At 35.2% G+C, this 26,134-nt stretch overlaps 1 protein-coding gene across 1 annotated transcript in view; it reads right to left on the bottom strand.

The window, feature by feature from the left end:
- The window catches only part of HFM1 (helicase for meiosis 1), a 165,491-nt gene that overhangs the window by 93,612 nt on the left and 45,745 nt on the right, over nucleotides 1-26,134 (bottom strand). Inside the window, exons 9-20 of the mRNA XM_044674840.1 lie at nucleotides 25,946-26,023; nucleotides 25,561-25,719; nucleotides 24,995-25,195; nucleotides 24,819-24,907; nucleotides 24,507-24,550; nucleotides 20,146-20,247; nucleotides 18,793-18,938; nucleotides 17,766-17,860; nucleotides 16,926-17,059; nucleotides 13,734-13,781; nucleotides 9,326-9,406; nucleotides 780-871 (exon numbers count right to left, since the gene is read on the bottom strand). Coding sequence (XP_044530775.1) covers nucleotides 780-871; nucleotides 9,326-9,406; nucleotides 13,734-13,781; nucleotides 16,926-17,059; nucleotides 17,766-17,860; nucleotides 18,793-18,938; nucleotides 20,146-20,247; nucleotides 24,507-24,550; nucleotides 24,819-24,907; nucleotides 24,995-25,195; nucleotides 25,561-25,719; nucleotides 25,946-26,023 — 1,269 coding nt within the window. The remainder of the gene's footprint in view (nucleotides 1-779; nucleotides 872-9,325; nucleotides 9,407-13,733; nucleotides 13,782-16,925; nucleotides 17,060-17,765; nucleotides 17,861-18,792; nucleotides 18,939-20,145; nucleotides 20,248-24,506; nucleotides 24,551-24,818; nucleotides 24,908-24,994; nucleotides 25,196-25,560; nucleotides 25,720-25,945; nucleotides 26,024-26,134) is intronic.

Genomic DNA, 26,134 nt, shown 5'->3' with positions numbered 1-26,134 from the left:
AGAAGTAATCTTTAGTTGTGTGTCTGATTATTTTGCTTATGGTTTTCTTTTCTTTTTATTATGAAATGCATTTGTATTAAAATGGCAATTCTCCACCTTTTCTCCATTAAATTATGCTTCCTGCTATCTGATGACACATTAGTTCTATTTGTGAAAGTTCTTTCTATAATGAAGAAAAAAGACTTAGGAGTTGTTTAGAATGATAGTGGGGACAACCCTTAAAAAATATTCTCATCCATAATAAGTCAGGACAAAACAGCAAAGGGACCAAGCAGGACTGCAAATACAGGCCTTGTATTGCTCTTATTATTGTTTCTAACTTCTTTCCTGCTATTTCTAGCATGCTGTCCCCCATTACCTTCTATTCTTTGACAAACTCCACTATTGCAAGCTAGCCACTGCCAGCCCTCTTCTAATTCTAACTATGATTTTCAGGCAAGGGGAGGGTATTTGCAGTGAGTGAACAATCCAATTCCTTTCTGTTAGTGAGAAGTCTTGAAAAAAAGAAATACCACTGCAAATAAAGGATATTCAAAGGAGAAATATGCTCATTCATTCCACCATAAGGATGGAGGATGGCATACTTAAGTAAATCTCTTTTGGAAGAAAAAAATACTTTTTTGTAGAAAAAGATTACAATCAATGCTCATAAAATGCTTCGTTTCTTTGCTAAGAAGTGAAGTGAACAAAGCAAACAAAAGACAATATTGTGTGTAACTATGTCTTAAGTAGATTTGTATCATATTTATACGCTTGTTTTATTGTTAAAATGAAATTACCAATTCTGATAAGGTTTCTGTTCCATTAATTGTACAAAATTTCTTCACTGTCTCAAATGTAATATAATACCATGCCATTAATCTTCCTGCCTCTGTAAGAAAAGATGGAAAAACGAAGGATTTTGTGAAGCACATAGAATAATGTGTCTTTTAAACAATTCAATAGCATTTAACACTTACCATGGGCCTAGCAGAGTAGGCTAGGACACAAAGGAAATAGAACACTACCTTTCTCCCAAGGTTCCCATGCCTTCTATATCACCACCCAGTTCCTTCCTTACTCATTAGAATTAAAGTCAGATAGTAGTCCTACATCCTTTACTATTCTGTGAAGCAAATTACTGGGGGGGAGACTCTGATCATGGGGACAGAATGGAAACTCTAGTGCCCCCTGTAGTCAGCCAGAAAAGCCAGCAATTGAGATAAGGGATCACAAGGCAGGAGGCAAGAGGGATATTCCCTAGACTGCCTCCCTTGGGCGGCCCAGGCAAAAGAGTAAGGCCACACTTGGTTCACAAGGTGTAACATGTGAGAGTCAGTGGGCAAAGAGAAAGTTTGATAAACTGAGGCAAGACTGGATATTCTGTCTCATGACTTCTGAATTGACACTGGGGAGGCCCACATTGCTGCTGTAGAACAGTAAGCTAAATGGAAAAGCTAGAAAAGTAATATCTCTTTCTCTCTATGGGGGACCCACAGTCATCTGGGTGTGAGAGAGATATAATATTAACAAACCCTCAAGCTTGGTGAAGAAGAGCAAATATTTAGGAGGAGGTTCTGTCCCCAGGATGAGGCATGTTGTTTATTAGTGCTATGGGGTTTGGGAAAGGAGGGAATTTAGCACTTGCCAGGGAAGGGACCTGGATCTGCCATTTATTTTCTGGTGTAGGGAGAGCCCAGGGAGGACACTTGGGTATGCATCAGAAGCAGGCTTGGAACCCTTTCTGGGATTCCAAGGAGAGTCTTTCTGGCTTTCTATCAGCTAGACCACACAACCTTGACAGTGTGGCTTGATAACAACCTAGTGATAGGCACATTAATTACTAATTATTAACACTGCTACAAATGTGGCGGGAGTAGCAATAAGGTGCAGGTAAGATGGATGGGGAGGAATGAAGAGGAGAAAAGCTCAAAAAGAAAGCTTCAAAACATTTTGCTGAAGTCCCAGTTTTAGAGTTCCAGAAAATCAGTGTGATCTTTGCACTTTACATATAGGAGGTATTTCTAGGGAGTATCTTAAAGCATTGTTAGTTTGCCTTGAGCCCCAGGATGTATGAAGGGCTGAGGTGACTTTTTGAGGCAGTCACCAATTTATATACACTATCAGGGCTACCCAGTGTCTCTACCAGAGATATAAGATTGAGAGAAAAGTCTCTGTGCGTAGGCATCATAAAGAGTAAAAAAAATTTTGTTTTTTTAAATAGTATTGAAGAAATAATGAAGAAAGTTTAAAAAAATTATAGGTAGAAGGGAACAAGCATTTATCAATGAGCTAGAGAAGGAAATGGCAAAGCACTCTAGCATCTTTGCCAAGAAAATCCCAAATGAGCTTACAAAGAATTGGACATGACTGAACCACAATACATACCAGGCACTGTGCTAAGCATTTTATAAATATTATCTCATTTGATGCTATTATTATTCCCATTTTACAACTAAAAAAATTGAGGTAGACCTCAAGTGGCTTGCCCAGGTCCCAGAGCCAGTATGGATCTAAGATCATATCAGAATCAAATTTCTCTCTCCATTGTATCTCCTTTTTTTAACATCATCTCTCAGTGTACTGGAGGTCAAAGGCCACTGAGTAAATTCAGGCATAGATAAACCCTCAGAGAAAGGAAGTTAAAGAACCAAGGAACCAATGAGATGGGAAACTGATTCCATAGGCACTACCCTCCCTGGGCGGTCCAGGCAAATTAATAAACTATGGTTGTTTCCTGAGATGAGAGCTAGTGGGTGGAGAAAAGCTTCTAAGGGGAGACCCAGGAGGAAGTAAGGGTCTTCTGGCTGGAGTGTGGAGAGCTGAGGGAACCCTTGTTGGAGTTTAGCCACAGGCCCATCATGGCAGCCAATAGATTAGAAAGCTAAGTATCTCTCTACCTTTCTCCTATCTTTCCCTCTCTTTACTACTACTACTATTTTGATTTAATAAAGTTATTAAGCTGCTATCGGCCTCATAATTTTAATTATTATAATCAGATGGTGAACTCTCATCCTGACTTGAGGCCTATCTCTATGCCTAAATCTAAAGGTGGAGGAAAATCAAACCCAATAATGAAGCTGGCAAAAGGAAGAGTGTCCCAGTTTGAAAGAAAAGAAGAAGAAATTATAGCTTTATCACACATCTGGAGCTCTTCTTTCCAATAGGGGAGGAGGTATAAATTAGGGATTAGGTATAAATCACACCCATAAACTGCTTCATATGTCTGAGACTTTCACAGAATCCACTAACTGATCCCCTTCTACTGATTCACAAAGGAATCAATGATATAATCAACAGACACTTGAAATATGTTCTGGATAATGTTCTGAGCCAAAGACTGAAGGACCTGAAGATTATGACTTTGGAAATAAGGAAGTCATGGGGAATTAGTCATTGACCAGCTAATTGCTTGAATGACATTTCAACAAGATCTTGTTTTCATAATTTAAGATAACTCAAGAATGGACAAAAGTAAAGGAAGGAATTCATCTCACAAAGATGAAAAAAGTGCTTCTCAAAAAGAAACTGATTAACTCAATCTTAGTCAGGTGGGTTTTAAATCAAAATTTAAGGAGGAGGAGAAATATTTCTGAATAAAACTAAAATAGGATAGTATGGAGAATAACAAATGAAAGAGAGAAGGAAGTCACCTATTAGAAAAGAAACTCAGCAATTCTCAGGTAAAAATAACAGGTAAGCAGATCAGGAACATTATTTATGGCACCAGATGATTACAAGCTATAAGGAGCTGGGTGAACTTGAAATTTTATTTCAAGGTAAATATAATTATATATGAAAGCAGGACCAACCATGATTCCAGAGAGCCAAAGATGAAGCATGCTAACCACCTCCTGAAAAAGATGATAGACTCAAAGTGCAGAACTGGATATATACTTTTGGCCATGATTAATGCAAAAATTTGTTTTGTTTGACTGTTGTTAGAAACAAATTTCTCTCTCTCCGGTGTCTCCTTTTTTAACATCATCTCTCAGTGACGTGGAGGTCAAATATCACTGAGTAAATTCAGGTATGGATGAGCCTCAGAAGATGTTAAAGAACCAAGGAACCAACAAGACAGGAAACTGATTCCACAGGCACTGCCCTCCCTGGGCAGCCTAGGCAAATTAAGAAACTATGATTGGTTCCTGAGATGTGACATGTGAGAGTTAGTTGGCAGAGAAAATAGCTTATAAACTGAGACCCAACAGGAAGTCAAGGTCTTTGGCATATATGTGGAGAAGCAGAGAGGACTCTTGCTGGTTTGTAGCTAGAGGCCCATTATGGCATCTGCAGATTATAAAGCAAGTACTGCTCTACTTCTCTCCTACTCTTCCCTTTCTTTACTATTACTACTACTTTTGACTTAATAAAGTTATTAAGCTACAAACAGCTTCATAATTTTAAATATTACACTATGCATATTTGTTTTTTAAAAAGAGATTTTGTTTTCCATTTTTTCCCTCAGTGGGAGAGTTAGGAAGGGAAAGAAATTAAATGCTTGCTAACTAAATAAAAAAATTTTATGTTAAAAAATATATTATCTCATAGTCACCAAGACTTGGTAGGATGAGACTCCTGATTAGATGATAGAAAGGTAAACAAAGAACATTTAATAATGTTACTAGTGGATATTTACATAAGAATTTATGTTTACAAGGTGCTTAAATGCATTTAGTCCTCACAAGAGAAAGTGAGTGGGAGTATCCTAGCTTAAAAAAGTGTGCCAGAAAGAAGATGAGATGAGAGGCTTTTGAAGGGTGAACTCTCCCCTTACTACATCAAATAATACAAGTAAAAAAATTCCAAAATATAGAAAACTCAGCAACGACAAGATGACAGTAGGTGAAAGAACACACTATAATATACTTCATAAAGAAAAGATAACTGAAAACCAACTTATTTTGCTTCTGTTTTTCCTCCAAGGGCAAAAAAATGACTCAAGAGGAGTTGATCTCAAGTAAGGTGATAGTACGAGAATACTTAGCTTCCCTCAATGAATATAAATTACTTCTCTGAAAATTGTATGATTTTAAAATATAGCTATTCAAGACAAAATGTGTTTTCTAGGTTAAATGAGATATCAACTTATTCAAGAAAACGTGACTTTTATTTGCCTTTACGTTATCTGAAGTTACTTGGAACTTGGAAAAGTTAAATAAAAGTTGGTATTCTGCTGTTTGATTTCTAATCAAATCACAAATGAAATTCTGTATTTGGTTATAGAAGAGGTAATTATTTGTTGCTATCTTTTATGATCCTTTGAATGTGTATTTTGTTTTACCCCTACCAATAGAGCACAGAGCTCCTGGCTGTGCCTGATTGACTACAATAAATCAAGACCCCATTTATTAGCAGATGGGACCCTGGGCAAATTATTTCATCTCTTGTACCTTTACTTTCTAATTATGTCTTTCCTACAAAAGAATTGTGAACAAAATGCTTTGCAAAGCATAAAATATGATATAGATAAATAATGTATTATTATCTTCTTAGGATCATTGTATACAAAAGATTGTACCTAGGTGGCTTCTATGTATCAGTAATTCATTTTCCCTATGTCTCAGAATAACAATAATGATAACAGCCATTGAAATAATGTTGTTGTTTTTTCAAGGTTAGCAAAAAATTTCACATACATTGAACTACATGCTTGAATACTGAAAGAACTGGTGGATGTGACTTCTGAGTTGCTGTCAATGATATCTGAAATATTAAAGAGTAGAGGAGCTGCACTCCAGGACCAGAAAAAGATACAAGCGTTCAGAATAAAAACATGATCATCTTTCTGTATTTGGGAGAGTGTCTAGAGTTGCAATGAAGATGGGGAAGGGCCTGAAGTTCATGATGTCTGAATATTAGCTGAAGTAACTGGGCATGTTTAGTTTGGAGATGGCTTGGAGCAGGTGAGGGAAGGATAGCTGTATTCAAGTACCTGGAGGGCTGGCTGTTATTCAGAAGAATAATTAGACTTGTTCTTTGTGTGCCAAGAAGACAGAACCAGAAGCAGAAGGAAAAAAGGAAAAGTGGTCAATTTAAGCTTGATATCAGGAAAAACTTCCTAAGAAGAGGAATGAGTTAACCAGAAGGAGAAGCCCCTTCCTGTAAGAGTGACTTCTTTTAAGCTAAAGCTGGACCACCAAAGGGAAGATGGACTATAATATCCCAGAGTAAAGGACATTAACTGGTACACAAAATCAGTGCATATCTAATAAAGGGGAAAATACTGAATCAATCCTTCAGAAAAAAACTAAGGGTGAGCACAGTATTCAACATACCAAGAACAAACAGAAGAAAGTTAAACATTTTCAAATTAAAAGAAAACTTTTCCCCCCATATGGCCAGGGCAAGATAAATGCACAAATGTGAACTGTGGGAATATTTCTGCTTGTGGCTTAATTTTCTTTAAAAAAAATAATTCTGAGGATGAGTGGTGACAGTGAGAAGGCATAGAAAAAAACAAAAGACTAAAGGTCTAATAAGCAAAAAGCATAGTGGGAAAAATCAGGAGAAGAGATAGAAGCAGCATTATGAAAGGAAAAATGCCATGCCCTTCTTAGCAAATCAATTTTACAGGTAGAAATAGAATATTGAGGGATGTCTCAGCGTGGTGGGAAGTCATCCCAAGAAATTACTGGTTCAGACTCAGGAAGAGAGAGGTTGAGAGAGACTTTTAATTTCTCTCATGTATTCAGGGTAGGAAGGAAGAGTAAGGATAGAACGCTATGAAGTGGTGGGGAGGGTCACAGAGAGAAGAGTTGGAGTTGGATAAAACCAGAAGGGAATGATTAGATAGCAACATGCAATGTGCCAAAAAGGAGTGAGGGAGGTGAAGAATGGGTATGGTATTGCAATTCCCCTAGGGGAGGGGGCATGTGAGGACACTTCTAAAGATCAGTTTCTATAAAACAAGCTTGTATTACAAGGGAGTAAAACCCTTCTAGGGGGAAGGAAGTGGCTGGGTACCTGGAAGGCTCACGTACAGTTGAACTGCAAGTCAAGGAAGATGACAGGACATCAGAGGGATAAGCAATGACCCAGGACTAGGCCCTCTAAAACAGTTATGCAGCATTTCCTCTGCATCTTGGTGCCTCCAATGAGTTATTCTTGGGAGGAGATCACAGAGACTCGTAAGAAAAGGAGTGAATAAAACATGACATTTCTTAGAAGGGGCATTAACAAGTTAGTGTGGCTGTAACAGAAAGCTGGATGGGGAGCAGGTGGGAGTAGACAGTGCACCCTGTCTGCCTAGGAAAAGTGAAAGGTAAACACAGAACGAAAGATTCAGAGAGAAAGAGAAAAGAATCAGCAAGAATGACAAAAGAAGCGCAAACTCAAGGGACAGGAGTGGGTTGAGTATCAGGAAAGACAGGAGTGGGTTGAGTATCAGGAAAGACAGGAAGCTGAGAGAACAGGCTCAGAATAGCTGAGGCAAAAACAAAGCAGAGAACAGGCATGAATGAAAAGACAAAAAAGAATAACTTCAGAGCCAAAGAAGCTGTTTTATAAACCAAAATTGACTGACCAATGGCATAACTTCTGTCAGTACAGCTCCCGTTGCCTCTGCATTTTACCATCTTGGAAAGTCAGCTAAGGCACTCATGGGAGAAGTGACTTGTCCAGTGTCCTAGAGTCAGCCTGGGTCACAGGCAGCACTTGAACCAGGTTCTCCTAGCTCTGAGGCTAAGTCTCTGTCCCTTGTGCCATGCTATTTCTCATGAAACAGGCAGCAGCAGATATAAAAATGTCAGCTATCATACACTCATCATTCACAGACCAGAACACAAAATTAGTCAGTAATAAAGAGAAGCAATGATTCCGATTTTTATAAAAGGGGGCTAAGTAGTAATGTCCTAAATGATGATCAAAGAATAAACCATGACTAATGTTAAGGATTATCAAGAATAACAAGTTGGGGCAGAGCTTGAGTCCCAGAATAGGTGCCCAGGCTGGAGTGTAGGAACATAGAAGCCTGAAGACCCTTAGTAAGCAATAAATGTAAATGTATGGTGATATCCCTTATCTTTCTCTCTCTTCATGCTCATCAATGTACAAACTACTGTTTTTATCCTCAGACTTATGATCATATAGACCTTCCTTTTTTGGTTTGTATGCAAGGCAAATGGCTTTAGTTATTTTTTAAAAAGCATTTTGCTGTGTTCCACAGTCAGTGAAGGCCCAGAGTCACTTCCATACCATGAGGATGTATCAAGAGTCAGACTCTAGGGGAAGATAAATTTTGTTAGAGATAAATGTGTTCACCAACTCCCCAAGTATAAAATGAGGGAAGTATGGCTAAACAATGGCAAACTCAGCCTGATTCAAAATTATGACAAGGCAGCTAGGCTGTCTGAAGAAAAAGAATGTCCTATATGAACAAAGTAATAGTCTCACTGCATTCTGTACTTGTCTGACCCTATCTGAAGTATTGCATTCTGTATTTACATGGTTTAATATTTATAATGTTTACATTTTAAGGACATCCATAAACTAAGGTTTATTTAGAGGATGGTGACCTAGATGGTGAGGAAACTAGAGACCATGCCATATGAGAATCAGCTGAAGGGAAAAGGAGCATTAAGTCTGAAGAAGGGAAGACTTAGAACATGTTATCTGCTTTCAAAAGCACTATCATATGGAAAAAGAACTAGACTTTTTCAGCATTCCTGGTCAAAGAGAAAAAAAGATTAATGGGTAGAAGTTGCAAACAGTAAGCAACAGTAAGTAAATATGGAAAAAAATTTGTTAGATTATAGCTGTTCAAGAGGGGAACAAGTTGCCATGAAGATAATGGATTTAAGTAAAGGTTAAATAAACTGCTTCTCAGAAATGTTGTAGAGGGATTGCTGTACAGATATAGGTTGAAAGAAAATCATCTCTAAAGTTCCTTTCGACTCAGACTGCTAATAGGGAAGAGTAGGGCTGGTACAATCAAAGGCTTTGGTAATTCTAATTCACACGAAAATATCTGGCAAAGAGAAAGGCATAATAGGGAATTTTAAAACTATCAGTCTCTGCCATTCAACTGATGGTTTTAATCAGTTTGCAAAAAGACATTAGCAACCCTTCACTTGAGTCTGTCCTATGCATAGAATCTACACAACACTGCTTCTGAGGATAACAGCATGTTGTGAACTGAGATCATAATATTAATTGAAATTAGCTTAATAAATTTCTAGTTTCTTCTTAAGATTAGCATTTATTTAAAATTTACATTAATGGATATAATGTCCCAACGAAGATTCTAAGTCATATACCAAATATATACATATATTTATCCATTTTTATAAATATATCAAGGCATAAAATTGACAGAGTACATAACAATAAAGTAAATAAATACTACCAGTTGATTTGAAATTAATATCTTCATCCATCTTTATCAAGTCAACAGAAGATAAATCATTCAAATTCTTCAAACACAATTCTGTTTAGATAATGAAAATACATATTAACCTTAATTGGAGTAAGAATCAAAACAAACTTTTAACAATAAGTTAAAAATTACACCGAGATTTTAATATCACATACAATGAAGTTGTGATACTATGATATTTTGAGTGAAAAGTCATTTGAATACCAAGAAAAATTTTATTTATTAATACTATTACTACCCTAATAATAATATATAACACTTATGTAGCTCTTTAAAATTTACAATGGGTTTTTTATATATTCTATCATTTGATCTTCACAGCCCCGGGAGTTGTATTATTATTGTCCCAATTTAACACATGGGGAAACTGAAGCTGACAAAGGTTAAGTGATAGCTCAGAGTCACACATTAAATAAGTGTCTGAGGTAGGATTTAAACCCAGATCTCTCTGACTCCAATTCCAGTGCTCCAGCCACCATGCCTCTTATTTATTTCCATCTGAAAAATGAAAGGATTAGACTAGATGATCTCTCAGATACCTTGCAGCTATGAAATCCTTTGATTCTACAAAATTCAGGTAAAAATTAAGTTATGTACCAAATATGTATTTGTCAAATGTGATGAATAAACTGATATAAGACTGACAGAATACACAATAGAAATATTACATACTTAACTGCAATTTAGTTGCCATGGTAATGACAACTTTGAATTCCACGATCAGCATTTCACTAGCATGGTTTTGCATTTTGCAAACATCTATATTATAAATGAATTTTTACTATAATCTTATTAATAGGAGTCTTCTATTTGCTTAACCTGACCAGATCTAAGGGGCTTTAATGATAATTTGTTTACTTTATTTTTTTAATCACATAAGTTTTTGCTTGAGTCTGTGTGCAGGATCCAGATGTTTTTGAAAGGAATAAATTATCACTGATGGGCAGAGATGGATTCACATGGAAAATGTTTCACACAAACATGTTTTAAACTATTGCATTCTGCCTTAGCAAGGGAGATTTCTAGTGTCATGTTATAACATTCACATTTATCTCAGGACATATAAATACGAAGTAAATAATAATAGAGAGAGAACAAATCTTCATTGTGCACAAAAAGAAAATGACTGAAACATTAATAAGGAAGACTACATTCATTCATGATAGCAAATAACTAAAGGAAAAAAACTTAATCCCAAGTACTGCTACTGACCTGAATCAAAGGAACAATATAGCAAGAATCTATTTTAATATACTTATAAAAAGATAAATCTTATTGCTAAATGATGTCCAAAATTTTAAAAACATCTACCTTCATTTCAAAAATCAAAAATCATATCAAAATCTGACTGTGTCTGAGTGGTATGTGAAAAGAGGCTCAAGGATAGGAGAAGCAGCCCTGAGCTAAGTATTTTTTTTTAAACCCTTGTACTTCGGTGTATTGTCTCATAGGTGGAAGAGTGGTAAGGGTGGGCAATGGGGGTCAAGTGACTTGCCCAGGGTCACACAGCTGGGAAGTGGCTGAGGCCAGGTTTGAACCCAGGACCTCCTGTCTCTAGGCCTGACTCTCACTCCACTGAGCTACCCAGCTGCCCCCTAAGTATTTTTTTTAAAACCCTTAACTTCTGTGTATTGGCTCATAGGTGGAAGAGTGGTAAGGGTGAGCAATGGGGGTCAAGGGACTTGCCCAGGGTCACACAGCTGGGAAGTGTCTGAGGCTGGATTTGAACCTAGGACCTCCTGTCTCTAGGCCTGACTCTCAATCCACTGAGGTACCCAGCTGTCCCCCTAAGCTGAGTATTAAGAGAATCTGGATTTTAATCCCAATTGTTACTCATGTTATTTTTCTCGGGGTGTGTCCTCACCTATAAAGTGAAGGGGTTGGGTTAAAGGATCCCAAGGTTCTCTAACACTAGGATGAGAGCTTTAAATGCTTTCACTTGTTGGTTTGTTAACCAAATGCCTTATAAGTCATCCCTATATGACTCCTCAGATCAAAGCTCTCTTCCTTGGCCATCATTCCCCTAAACTCTGTTGTTTTTTCTGTATTTGTATCTCCAGCATTTGCACAATGCCTGGAACAACAGTAAACCTTTAATAAATATTCATTCATTTAATATCCAAACCCTATCCTTGCTCTATTTTCCTTTCCCACAATTCTGAATTTAACAAAGTTCTATGAATTGGCAATGAAATTCAAAGCACACTGCAAAAGCACTGAAAAAGAATTTTAAAATGAAGTAAGTCCTTTTCATATTTCACTAAGCTCAAAACTATTATTAATTCACTGAAGTTCACTCATTTGACAGTTATTAGGAGCCTATTCTGTTTGTTAGGTGCTAAGGATACAAAGATAAAAAATGACACAGTCACTGCTCTTAAAGAATTTACATTTTGTCTGATAGGAACATATAGACAAGGAGACTGTGATGAAGAAGCCAGCTAGATCCTCCTACTCAAGGCACCAGGGCAGGAGTCAGCAACGTATGGCTCTCAAGCCATATCTGGCTCTTTTGAGGGCCAGACACGGCTCTTTCTGTAGGAGCCATAAAGTCCATTTTTTTTCAGGCGCTGTTACACTGTGAGCACTGCACGGCTCTTACGAAATTACATTTTAAAAAATGTGGCGTTTATGGCTCTCACGGCCAAAAAAGTTGCCGACCCCTGCACAGGGGTGAAGGCAGGGCATTCCTCAGAAGTAACTAGATTTTCTCATGTTTGGACTGCCTCATCTACAGAATTATAGCACATGTTGTAGTAACTATTTTTAATATGGAAAAATCTATTAAAACAAGACATTGCACAAGTTGAAACAGGCCCCAGGTAAATTGTGACCATATAACAACTATGTGGAGAAAAAGCCTGAAACACACAGTCTATGAGGCAAGAGTTAAGCCTATGTCTCTCAACACAACATTTTAAAATTTACTTTCCACATATAGAAGCTTTATGTACTTGACAATTTTGTTTTTTTATTCCTAATACTGCTTTTTTCATTTGCCATATATAAATATATATATATATGCTGTATATAAATTGGGAAGGGATGGAAGATAAATTAAAATTGCCTACTTATTCTTAATAGCTCAAAACAATTTTACACATTGGCTAAAAAACAAAGAAGTATAAAGAATTTCTAACCCTACAAAGCTTTAATAATTCTCTTGATATTACTATCAATCCTTAATAAATACTTATTAGTTGATAACTTATTAGTTGAATTTCTAACCCTACAAAGCTTTAATAATTCTCTTGATATTACTATCAATCCTTAATAAATACTTATTAGTTGATATGACATATATTCATGTTTTGAGCTTATAGGAAACAGCAATTATAAGTAAAATGGCATTGTATTTGCAACAAAAATTAAATTATAAAAAACATGCTGGCCATCTTTGCTGGCAGATTTTTAAAGATGATAAGTTTTAAATAAAGCACTTTAAGAATTAAAATTACATATAGACTATTCAGAAAAGGCAGATGAACAAAACTTTATATACAAATAGATGAATTATTTTTCAGGATTTATGGTCAGCATTAAAGTAATTTAAAGAGAAAATAATGACTTTTCAGAAATTCATGGTATAAACCATGTACTGCTCTAATGAATAAAGGGTCAGCTTAGAGTCCAGCTTCTAACAAATATTTGTAGATCACTCTGGGAAAGCCATTTAAGCTTTCTGTGCCTCAGGCAGCGCTCTAAAACCATAAAGTTAACAGAACAAGTTACCTAACTGTACCTACCCATTGTTTCAAGGAAGTTTCCTCACTGGGAATGTTACACACTGGTGAAATCCCATCAAACACCAAACAAACTCTGCAGTCTAGGCAAGATGACCCAGTGCATAAAGACTTGCAGAATGTACTTTCATTTAAAAAGACAAAATTATGAGGTGGAGTGGGATGCAACTAGGTGGTTCACTGGACGGAAAGCTAGGCCTAGAGATGGGAGGTCCTACTTCCTAGCTGTGTGACCTTATGCAACTCCAAGGCTCTTTCTGCCTTGGAACCAATACATAGTAGTGATTCTAAGACTGAAGGTAAGGATTGAGAGAGAGAGAGAGAGAGAGAGAGAGAGAGAGAACATATTACATAGAACAGTCTCCTGACTTTCAAACTTTGTTGTCGTTTCCTAGTAGTTTCAGTCATGTCTGACTCTTCATGAACTCATCTGGGGTTTTCTTGGCAGAGATTCATTTCCTGTTCCAGCTCAGTTTACAAATGAGGAAAGTGAGGCAAACAAAGTTAAGTGATTTGTCCAGGATCATACAGTCTGGGGCCAGAATTGAACTGGGGAAGATGAATGTTCCTGACTCCAGGCTCAATGCTCTATCCACTGTGCCACCTAGCTGCCCTCAAATTAGCTCCAAACTAACCTTGTAATTTTGATTCAATTCCATTTTTGTCCAATCCAGATGCAAAACCTGTGAGTTGTAAAAGGAAGAGTAAAAAAGATAAAATATTTTTATGTAATATTTTATGAGTTAAGTTTACAATTCAGTAATCTATAGAAAAACTAGGTTTATTTAATATGACTAAGGATATGTACAATCTTATTGAATTTAACCAAGGTTAAAGTTTAAAGAAAAATAACAACTATAAAATCCCTTTAATGTGACATAACTTTCTTCCAGCATTTGATCAGAGAATTTAGAGTTGGAAGCAACCTAAGCAAGATAAGCAAACTAAAGTCAACCAGGCAGAAAGTGCCAGAGTCAAGATAAGAACCCAGTCTTCTGATTCTAAAACCAAGGCTATAGCCACTATCCCCACTCTTCTTGATGATCTTTTTCTTGAAATAATTTGTAGCCCTTATTAAAATATAAACCATATCTATTTCTTTCTCAAACTTCAAAAAGATATTCAATACTCTAATTTATATAATTAGAAATATTACTAGCTGGTTTTTCGACACCATAAAACAATAGTTCTACTGGATACTCTGCTAACATCTTTGGATAGCTTATCAGTGCAGAAGGAACTCGGGGTTGTTTAAAGAAAACACATGCTCTGGTCAATCCTCATTCCTCAACCCTATTGGAAGGGTATATTGGGAGAGTCTCAAGTACAGGCCCACTGATTATGTGCCTGTTGTCCTGGGACCCTCTTAGTTTGGAAAGGCTTATCATCAGCCTATGAATTTTTCAGCCACAGTGACTTTCAAAGACTATTTAACAAGTCAGAAGGGTTGCAATCTGCCCTAGTGTAAGGAATGGCCATACTAATGCGATCATGGTTCCTTGAAGCATTGAGTACCTGATAATGTACCAGTAGATTCTTCTCCATTGCCAACTCAGAGATAATCTGGGTTCCTGAAAGTTTGGAGCAGAAGAAAGGGTCTCTCCAATAGAGAGGCTTTATATACAGGCCCAGCAACAGATAATGTTTCTATAGCTTGGCTCTTTTTTTAATAATGGCTTTCAGATAGTCCAATAATGGTTACATTATGTCTCTTTCCAGGTTAGTTGTTTTTCCAGCGAGATACTTCACATTTTCTTCTATGTTTTCATTCTTTTGACTCTGTTTTATTGTTTGTTGATGTCATATGGAGTTCTTTTTTTTTTATTGGTTCTTTTTATTTTCCATCCCATTTCTTGACTTTGAACAAATTGAGTGCTGCTTACCTGGTGGTGGGGAGGTGCCATTCCAGGCTTCAGGAATTTCATATTATTGTTTTTAAAGATATTTCTAGGGAGTCTTCAAGTTTTCAGTCATCCCAAGGTGGTATGATTCAGGAAGAGGTGTGGTCATTGCAGGCTGGTCTTTACCTAGGAAGGGCTCATCCTTCCCCATAGCTACCACCCTCTTGGCCCTGGAACTGTGACTAGATCCCTGCACTCCTGCAGTCACAAGTACTGGTGCTTTCCTCCATATTGGAACTGTGCCCAGGGTCCCTTCTCCCTTATAACTGATCACAAGTGTTACTCTCTACCCTAGATCTGTGACTCACATTTGCATATGAGCAATAGAACTGTCAATCAGTGTCAGCTGTACCAGATGCCAGCACAGGATTCCTTATAATTTCTTTCTGACCAATTTTCCAACTCCCTTACCATCAATGGGCTGAGAGCACCTGAAGCTGCTAATGCTGCTGCTCTGGTCTGGGCCAATGCCCAAGCAAGTGTCGCTGACCTCATAAATTTTCTCAGGCAGGAAAGATAGCTCACTCTGACCTTTTATTGGCTCCACTACTCCAAAATTTGATCTGAGAAGTTTTAAACTTGTTCAGAGGGGAATTTTGAGAAAGTTCAGTTAGATTGCTGCCCCTCTTCCACCACCCTGGTTCTCCCTGATGATGGGGTGGCTTTTTGATCACAAAATCTCATGAAACAGACAAAATCCAAGATGGTCTTTTCCCTAATTTGTCTGCACAGTAAGCATACTCTAGTGCTAATGCTGTGACATCTTGTATTCTCCATGAAATGCTCATTAGTTTCATTTTTGGAACTCTATGTTGTCTCTTATTGTTTGGACAATTACAGCTATTTGTGTAACTATGTTATTTCTATCCTTTATCCTTTAAGTACCCTGAAGGAAGAGTCAAGTGCTTATCCTTTGAAGGAAAGAGTCCCTACTCCATCATAACAACCCCTTTTATCTTTTTTTTCTTTTAAATCTTTACCTTCTGTCTTAGAAACAATATTGTATATTTGGTTCCAAGGCAGAAGAATGGTAAGGGCTAGGCAGTGGGGGTTAAGTGACTTGCCCAGAGTCACACAGCTAGGAAGTGTCTGAGGCCAAATTTAAACCCAGAATGTCCCATCTCTGGACCTGGCTCTCAATCCACTAAGCCACCTAGCTGCCCCAGCCCATGTGATTTTCAGCATGCCACTTCTCTCTGGGGCTTAGCCTCTAATGTCCCCATAGTCCCAGATTTATGATCTCTGGTCTTACGATTTATGTCACATCTAGCACACCACCCTAAAACAGTAGGTGCTCAATAATGCTGTGAAGAACAAATGAGTATATATGGCAAACTACTGTTCTTTTTATTTAGAAAACTGGCCTTCTTATTTTCAAATCCCAAATTTCTTATTTTCTAAGAATATTCCAGTCTATAATATCTACTATCACATTAACATAGGTCAGGTTTCTAATTGATATTTAGCAAACAAGCATTTTCATTTTATCCCATTTACAATATAAAATAATAACACAGAAGTCACTAAATATAAAATAAAACCAATGTTAATAGAAAACATGCTCTGATGCAAATATGATAAGTATATGCTTTGATATCCTATATAAACTGAAAACTAGTGATCATAAAATTAGAACTCTGTGGTAATGTTGAAATCAAAGAAAAAACATGAGAATGTTAATTTTAATAATTAATAACATTAAAGTTAAATTTTTTTCCTTAAAAAGTCTATTCTTTACTTTTTATATTATCAAACATGATTTTAATGGCAAGAATAAGGAAAATTAGGTAATGAAAATTTCTGTCAATTTGGATTGCCATCTTCCCAAATATTTACAATGTATAAATAATATAAAAATCTATTCTCTATAGTAGAATTACACATACTAACTTGAAACTTTATTATATTTAATTCATAATAACAAACCATAATGAGCTGGATTTTTCAAGGCTCTGATGTAAAGCAAGGTTGATCGTATCCATTCCAAAGCTACATTGACATCTGTGATGGTATGCAATACTATTTCTGCATTTAAATGTTCAATTAGGTGCCTGTGCAAACTAAGTAAAAAATAAAAACTCTCCATTAACAACATAAGTTATAGTGAAAAACTTCTATTTTTAAAGTTAACAATTACAACATATTCATTCAATGGTAATTCATGATAAAAGACCAAAATTAATTATTAAGAGTGAAGAGTCTGTTCAACTTTAACAATTAGGAGATTCTGCTACCCTGTATGGACTAGAGGGCATATTGTAATAAGGGAAAAATCCAAGGTAATAATAAATAAAAATAAACAAAAAAATTCCTTCAGATTTGCATCAGATCTTTTGCTATTAAGTCACAAATAATGCATAATTTAAAAAACTCTTATAGATATGTAAAGAAATTACAGAAATAAAGTCTTTTTTCTCTTTTAGTATCTATGTCTATATCATATGAGAAGCAACTGAAGAACAGGAAAAATACTCTTCAATAGAATTACTGACGTGTACTCACTATCAATTTCCAGGAGAAAACATGGATTTTCTATTAAGATGTTTATTATTAAATTAAATTAAATTAAATAGGGAATTGTCAAATTCCTCAAAGAATTGCCAAAAACTTCTTAAGTCTTTCTATAATGTAGAATAAACTTAGGAAATTCTCAAAAACCAGACAAATTTCCTTTCTGAAGCCAAGTTACAATAGAGCATATAAAAAGAAAGAAAAGGACTTTCAGTATGACTATCTTTTTTGAAAGTCTGTTTGTCTCCAACATACCTGCTCTCTATGGTATCAGTGCCAGTTAGCATCTGCTCATACTTCTCCCTTGTACTCAGCCTAGTCATGATAACTGCAGTGGCTGTAGTGTCAAACTACAAGAAATCCAAAAATGCAGCAGAAAATCCTCATATTAACCCTCTAGAATAAGGCAGCCCCGTTCCAAAAACAATTTGATGTCACTTTCAGGCAGTCCTGCATCCTGGATAAGTGGCCAAGAACTCCTAGCAAATGTTTTTTATGCAGGGTCTGTTATTTGAAACCCTTGTACCTTAGTACAAGGGCTATGGGTTCTCTCTATCGAAGTTGGCAATGATTAAATAACATGTGTGTGCAAAAAACCACATATACCTTGAGAGCTTCAGTGTGCTTGTTCACCTCAAATGCTAAGCTTGAAGAAAATGCTGCTTCAGAGCAGCAGACTAAATGTTGCAATAATTGTCTGTAAAACAAAGTCTTTTAAAAAAAGTCTATAATTCTCTAAGGTCTATTTTTATTTTCCACTCTATGTGGGAACCTCTTATTGTTGCCACTATCCTTCAATTTAGATAAAGGAGTAGGGAAGAGAGAACCTAGAGTTCTTGTATATTTTTTAAGGAAAAAGAAGGTAAATTTGGGGGCAACTAGGTTGAAAGGTCTTTAAAAAAATTTGCAGTAAAAAAGCAGAACTATTAAATTCACCCTTTTCAGGACACAATGCAATAAAAACTGTAATATAATAAGGGATATGGGAACAAAAAGTAAATGACGGCTAACTTAATTTTAAAGAATGAGGTTAAAAAACAAATAATAAAATAATAATTTCATTAAAGAGAATGATAAGAATGAGAAAACATGCCAAGACCTATTGCTTTTTCCAATCTTGTCTTAATCCATATTATCTCAATTAAATTTAGCAATCAATACCATGACAAATACTATATGACAACCTAAAAACCTAATCTAATCTTTTAAATCTTTTGTACACTGAAAAATAAGGGGAACTAAATATTCTTTAAAATACTGTATATAAAATAGAATTACTTACTTGAGGACGGCCAGCCCTACCAATCATTTGCAGAATATCTGTTTCACTGTACTCTTCAAACATTCCTCCAACATAGTGCATTGTAGACTTTATAACTACAAGATGGGCTGGCAAATTTACTCCCATAGCTAAGGTACTGGTAGTAACTGCATCAAATTAAGGTACAGTAATTTCATAACTATATAATTTTCATTTTAGGAAGGCATTTAAAATTTATAAAATTGTACACATCAAAAATTATCTATTAAACTGTTATTTTTCAAGTTTTTATTATAGGATGCTATAACATCTATTTCACTAAGTTCTCCAAAAGAGACTACATATACTACCACTATATCCTTAAGGATCAAACAATGTTGAGAAAAGTAGTTTTGGATGGCAGCGTGGAGTTACAGTCACAATTTTTATTCTAGGAGATGTTTCTCCCTAGTCAAAGAAAGTATATGTGGGCTTAATTTGAGTAAATGAGTTTTGGAAGACATGGAGAAAACAGAGAAAAAAGGTAAAGGAAAATTTCTGTCGTGTTAGAACTGCCTTAACTGTTATTTTATGAAAAAATACTATAAAATAATTTTATGAAGAGTTTATGAAAAACTTGCATTTAACAGATATATTCTGGAAAGATTATTATTTATGACAGCTAGCAAAGATAAAAATGACTAAATTAATTTATTTCCTAAGAAAATGAATTTAATTCACCTGGAGAAAAATATGAAGAAGAATGCTGAGAGAAGTTATTTGCTATCTGAAGTGAACTGAATAGTGGAACTGTGTTTGCAGAAGTGAAAACAGGTCATCTGTCCTTAGAGTTTGAGGTGCTCTTTCACAATTAAAATACTGAAAATAATTATGAATATTAATTTCATCAATGTATATATTCAGTATCTTTAACATTTACCTAATTCTAAAAGGTTAAGGGATTTAATACAGAGAAATGGGCATCTTCTACTGGGAAAAGAAGTTCTTACAGTTTATTAAATAAATAATATTTGAGAACTGCAGTGAGGGCTCAAACTAATTAATGAGAAATGGGGTGCAATTTTATTGTTTAATAAAAAACAATTCAAACACAACCCTGTATTGCCATAGCATTTAGCATGGTAATATTAAATACAGGAAGGAGTCATGTGATGGTATTAAGGATAACCTGTGTAAGGCTGGCCAGCATCCTAAAACTTGCTACAACATTGTTAACATTTAGGCATTTTGTGTGTGTAAACATTTATAGATATAATAATTGTTTAGGACTCCTTGACAAAAGTAGGAATAAAAAGAGTAACAGAACCATAGCTTTCCTTTCTCGAAAAGCATCTTCTAAAATATATTCTCATAACTATAGTAATGTTTACTTACAAAGGACTGGTAAATCTCCAACTGTAAATGCTTCCTCAACAATTTTTCTGTCTGATAGCTCCATACCAGCATGATGGTAACCAATACCACATGTTAAGAGATCTATGAATAAAATATTTGATCTAATGTTTATTGCTATATTTTCTATTGGAAATTCATTAATTCTATCCCACATCTGAAAAGTTCTCACAAAATTAAACTTAGCAATAAATTAAGATAAAATACCAACAACAAAATCTTTAGCTTCAATTGTATAATGTGTTCAAAATATGGCTAACATCACAGTGGTCCTAAGGTAAGGAAATAATTTTAATTTTAAAGGTTACACAATGATTTGGTGGAATGGGACCATATTACTGGAAAATAACACTGAAAGGGCAAACCTGATTCAAATGAACAGAATGGGTAACAGGAGAAAGAATATGGCTTTGCATATTAAGAAGATATATGCATGTGAAAAAATTCAGAAACCAGAGGGAAGAAGTACAGCAGTGCACATTTGGATAAATATCAACAGAAGCAATATTATCACTGGAGTACACAGATAGACTATTTAGAAAGAGAAAATAGATAGGGAAAAGATCATAAGCCTGGTAGTCACAGAGAATTGCAATTATCCAGGTTCTCTTGCCCTCCAAAGGAGAACAACTAATAATTCCTTGCTTTGTTTTAATGACAGTTTCATAATTTGAAATGTAAAAACACCAACAAGGAGAATGTCTATTCCAGATTCGATTCTTATTAACAAAGAAGAATGGATTGCTGAAGTAGAAATGATAGGAACTAGGATGCAAGTCAATGCTCAAATTTATAATTTGTGATAAAAGAGAAAAAAAAGTTAGAAAAATGACAACTATGGATTTAGGGAGAGCAGCTTTCAAAGTCTTTGGAGGAAGGCTAGGCAGGATCCCATGATCACATGTCCTATGGAAAAAAATAGCTCACTATTAGTAAACTCTTAAAGATGAAATTTTGAATACCAAAGAAATCAGTTGCAAAGAAGAGGATAAATGGGGGTTGCTCAAAGTAGTCAATGTGGATACATAGAGAAATAATCAATGAACTTAGATTTCTAAAAAGACTTACAGAAAATGAAAGCAAAAATAAGTAATAAAGGAGGAATACAGAAATATGACTTAGTCCTTTAACAATATTCTAAGTTTGATCTCAGAATATGCTGAGCTTTGGTGAAGGATGTTAAGAACAACAAAAAGGCATGTTTGGGATCACTCTTAAATTCTCAACCTTCTTATCCATTGCCTCCCAAGGAAAAACAGTTGTCAAATTTTATTAATTCTATTTCTTTTTTATTCTGTAATTTTATTTTTATACATGGAGGAATTTTCAAACAATAGTACATTCTTTTTTTTTAGTATAGTGTGCTCAATGATTTCTTTTTTAAAAAATAAATTTAGTAACCATCATCACCAACAAAAAAATTTAACTAAAAATGCATAAAAATTATGTGTAAGACCACAAACTCCTCATTCTTTACAATTTAAAAAAATATTTAAGTTGTATATGTATGCTCATATAAACATTTTATGCTTTTGATTTTCCTTTGAATTTGTTTTACTTGGATACTTTTTTCTCTTGATTTTGTGGTTGTTATTCTTTTAAATATAATCATGCTATATATTATTCTTATCCTTCTCTGTATATTTTCCTTATTTTCTTTATATTTCCAATATTTGTCATTTCCAAAACAATAGAATCTATTACATTCAATTATCACAGTCTATTTAGCCATTTCTCCTATTTGTTACATTTTGTGTTATTTCCAGTTATTTTGTCATAACAAAGCTTCCATAAGTATTTTCATACATACACACCTTTTTAACCCTCTCAATAATGCCCTTAGGGCCTAACCTTAGTAATGGGATCTTTAGTTCAATGAACATGACCAGCTTTATAGCTCTTAATATATATATTTCTATCTTGTTTTAAAAAAAAAAATTCACAGCTGCTCTAGCAATTGTAATATAAGGCCTGCTTCTCCATGCTCCTATCAACATTTAATTTAATCATTTTAACTTATATGGTTCTTAGTTAACATATTACCAGAACCATATTTTGCTAGAGTGGTTCTTAGGAAGCAGACAAAATCTGTTGCCAGGACATACCATATTCTTTCTAAAACAAATCTTTCCAGTTTGGTCATATCCCATGGAACTGTTGTTCCAGTGCCATAACCACTCAGGGATGTAGGATTAACTCCATAGTACAATGAGTGCTGAAGTAACAGAATATTTATGCTCTCTAAGCCATTGTTGTCACCAGAAACTATGTTTGGATTTTGTGTACACTCAGGCTTAAATCTACTACTAACCTTATGCAGGTATGTGGGGGTTCTCCAAAGACTTATCTTATTTAACTTATCTAAGGTTCTATTCATCTTCTTACTTTCTTTCTTATTTTTTTGGTTAGATTTATCTAGTTCTGAGAGGGGAAAATTAAAGTCCAATGCTATTATTATTTTGTTATCTATTTCCCTCTGTATCTCATTTAATTATTCCTTTAAAAATCTGGGTGCTACAACACTTGGTGCACATAGGTCCAATATTGATAATGCTTTATTATCTACAGTATTCTCACCCCCTACATAATAGAGCTACCCTGTTAAGCCCTTTTAATTATATCTATTTTAGCCCCAACTCTGTCAGAGATCAGGAGTGATACCCCTGTTTTTCTCTGGTTTAGCTGAGGCATAGTATATTCGGCTCCAGCCCCTCACCTTCACTCACTATTTGTCTCTCATTTCAGTGTATCTTGTAAACAATACACTGTCAGGTCCTGGTTTTTGATCCTTTCTGCTATCCATTTTCTTCCCATGGGAATTCGTCCCTTCCCACTCAATGTCATAGTTACTAGTTGTGCTTTGTGGATTCCCTGTGTTCTGTTCCTACCCTCAGGGTCTATAGTTATAAATTCTATTTCCATAAAATCTCTCATATTTGTTACTTCTCTACTCACACAGCCATGACTGTAATTCAAACCTTCATCACCTCTTACAGGGTACTAATGCAATTAGCATCCTGATTGTCAGTAAGTCAATAAACATTTATTAAATGACTAATGGGGCAGCTAGGTGGCACAGTGAATAAGAGTGCTGGGCCTGGAGTCAGGAAGACTCAACTTCACGAGTTTAAATTTTATCTCAGACACTTTCTAGCTACATGACCCTGGGCAAGTCACTTAATCTTATTTGCCTCAGTTTCCTCATCTGTAAAATGAGCTGGAGAAGAATATGGCAAACCACACCAGTATCTCTGCCAAGAAAATATCAAATGGGTTTGTGATTCATGAAAAGTCAGACATGACTGAAAACAAGAACCAGAAATGCCTGTTATGTGCCAGCTATTCTGCTAATAGCTAAAGATAGAAAGAAAGGTAAAAGATAGTCCATTCTTTCAAGGAGTTCAGAGTCTGTTCTTTCAAGGAGCTCAGAGTCTAATGGGGGAGACAACATGCAAAAAAACTATGCACAAATAAGACATATACACGGTAAACTGGAGATAATCAATAGAATGAAAGTACTAGCACTAATGGGGATGGGAAAAGTTTCCTGTGGAAGGTGGAATTTTAGCTGGAGCTTGAAGGAAGTCATGGAGTACAGGAGGCAGAGATGAAGAGGGAGAGAAATATAGGTATAGAGGACAAGTGAAAACGCCCAGTAGGGGGATAGAATGCTTGGTCATTAATGGTTTCATGTTAACTTAGAAGGAGGTCACTAATGGAATGACTCAAAGATATATGCTTAGCCCTGAGCTGCTGAAGATTTGTATTAATGACTTTGATAAAGGCATAAAAGACATGCTTATCAAATTTGGGGATTTCAAAAATAATGTATCACTAACCCACTAAAAAACAGTTAATGATCCAAAAAGATCTTTGGTAGGCTAAAATGTGAAGGCAAACTAATGTAATGAAACTTGATAGAAATAAATATAAAATTTCATCTGTGGGTTCAAAAAAATCATCTTCATATATACAAGATGGGGAAGACATGACTAGATCAGTAGTTTGTCTTAAAAGAGTTGAAGCATTTAATGGAATGCAAGTTCAATGCATCAAAGATATTATATGGTAGCCAAAAAAGTTCATGAGATTTTAAGCTGCCTCACAAAAGGCCTCATATCCATCACTAAGGTTGCAATAATCCTTGTCTTGGTCCTCCTATAAAGTTGTAGAGAAGCAGATTTAGTATTTATATAAGATAAAACTTCCTTAGAATTAGAGCTTTCCAAAAGTGTAATAGATTGCCTTGACAGATAATGAGATCTCCTTCATTAGAGGTCTTTAAGCAAAAACCAGATAATCACTTATTGGGTGGATTTTTATTCAAGTATGGATAGACTTACCTCTCAGTTTGGAATCTCTTAGGGAATGTGTACATTTTTGTAACCTACATAATAAAAGATATCATAAAATCATTTGAATATTATAAGAATTATTTTTATGAGGTATTTTGGAATCGGACAGACATCTATCAAATTATTTGTCCAAATAATGAATAAAAACCATACTTAAAAATAGAGAGTGATAATACTTCACATAAAGGCAGTATCATACAACTTAGAAAGTAGGTGTATTCCCAAGGGAAGGTCACAATGATGAAACACTTTCCAACTCATTCCACAGACAATATTTTAGCACTTATATGAAAAGAATACCTTTGTTTCTGTCCCATTGTCATGACAAATTTAGCATTTTTTGAGAGAACTGAAGCTGCTTGCTGCACACCTTTCCTTGTGGCACAAAACTACAAATGAATCAATCATAATTTTGACATTAATCATAGTGAAGAATAGAAATTCTATTAAAAGATAAATAACAAATCACTTCATACCACAAGGGTTGGTTTCTGATTAGAGTAAGTTTGTATGACACTGGCGACTTTGTAATTGAGAGATAAATCAAACTTAAACTCATTTTGGTTACTACTCCATGGAAATCCAAGGATGACTTTGCGGAGTTTCACTGGCCTGTGATTCTCATCTATCTTCAGGCACTTAGCAGGCCTCTTGCCATCTGAAAGCCACTCTGCAATCTACAAATAAAATAAAAATATATCAGAATGTAGTATTAAGTCACTGGGAGATGCTAGATAAGTCGTTTATGCTCTGAGTGCCTCTTAAAAACTTTCTCAGACTATAATGAAATCATAGGTTTAGTTAAAAAAGAAAGTTTATCAAGTACCATAAATATATTATCTCGTTAAAGTTCTCAAACTACCCTATGAAATATTACTACAGTTATCACTATTTTACAAATGAGAAAATAAGGTCAGAATCTTCATTTGTCTCCAAGAGAACTGATTTTTAAATTGTGTGATATACATTGTATAAGGTAGTTCATTAGCACTGCTTTATACACATTAAATTATAAAAAGAAATTGTTAAAATCTTAACTTACATCATCTACATTTGGAATTGTTGCAGATACAGCCACAAATCTCACCAGAATAGCAGCACTGGAATTTTCTGAGATTTGAGATAAGGAAGATATAGTTTTCATTCGACTGACCACAACTTCAAGAGTTGGACCACGGTTTTCATCTTTCACAACATGTACCTAACCAAAAAAGCAAGGGAAAATGAATGATTTGCAAAATTTTTTAGTTTTACATAGTCTCACAGCTTAGATTCATGAAGATGTTAATAGTTTCTCTTTGAATAAGTCTGCACAGTCAGCACTTGTAGACACCAAGGTTTGTAGCTGATAATATCTGCTTCTTCGCTTTTTGTTCAGATCCTCCTTTTTTGCCCTTCAATATAGACATAAATGATGAAATCTATACCTCATCAATGAGGAACAGTCGAACCAATTGGACCAAAGAGTTGTCTCTCCATTTCCTTGTCATGCTATCCCATTTTTCCTGGAAAAATTTGAAATACACTAATATAGCAATTATAATAAACAATAAATTACAAGGAACTATATCACAGAATTTTGTGAAACAAAATGTTTCACAGCTAGTTAGCAGTAT

This window comes from Gracilinanus agilis, chromosome 4 (assembly GCF_016433145.1).
Source record: "Gracilinanus agilis isolate LMUSP501 chromosome 4, AgileGrace, whole genome shotgun sequence".
Lineage (NCBI taxonomy): Eukaryota > Metazoa > Chordata > Mammalia > Didelphimorphia > Didelphidae > Gracilinanus > Gracilinanus agilis.
This window is presented reverse-complemented; position numbering and strand designations above follow the sequence as displayed.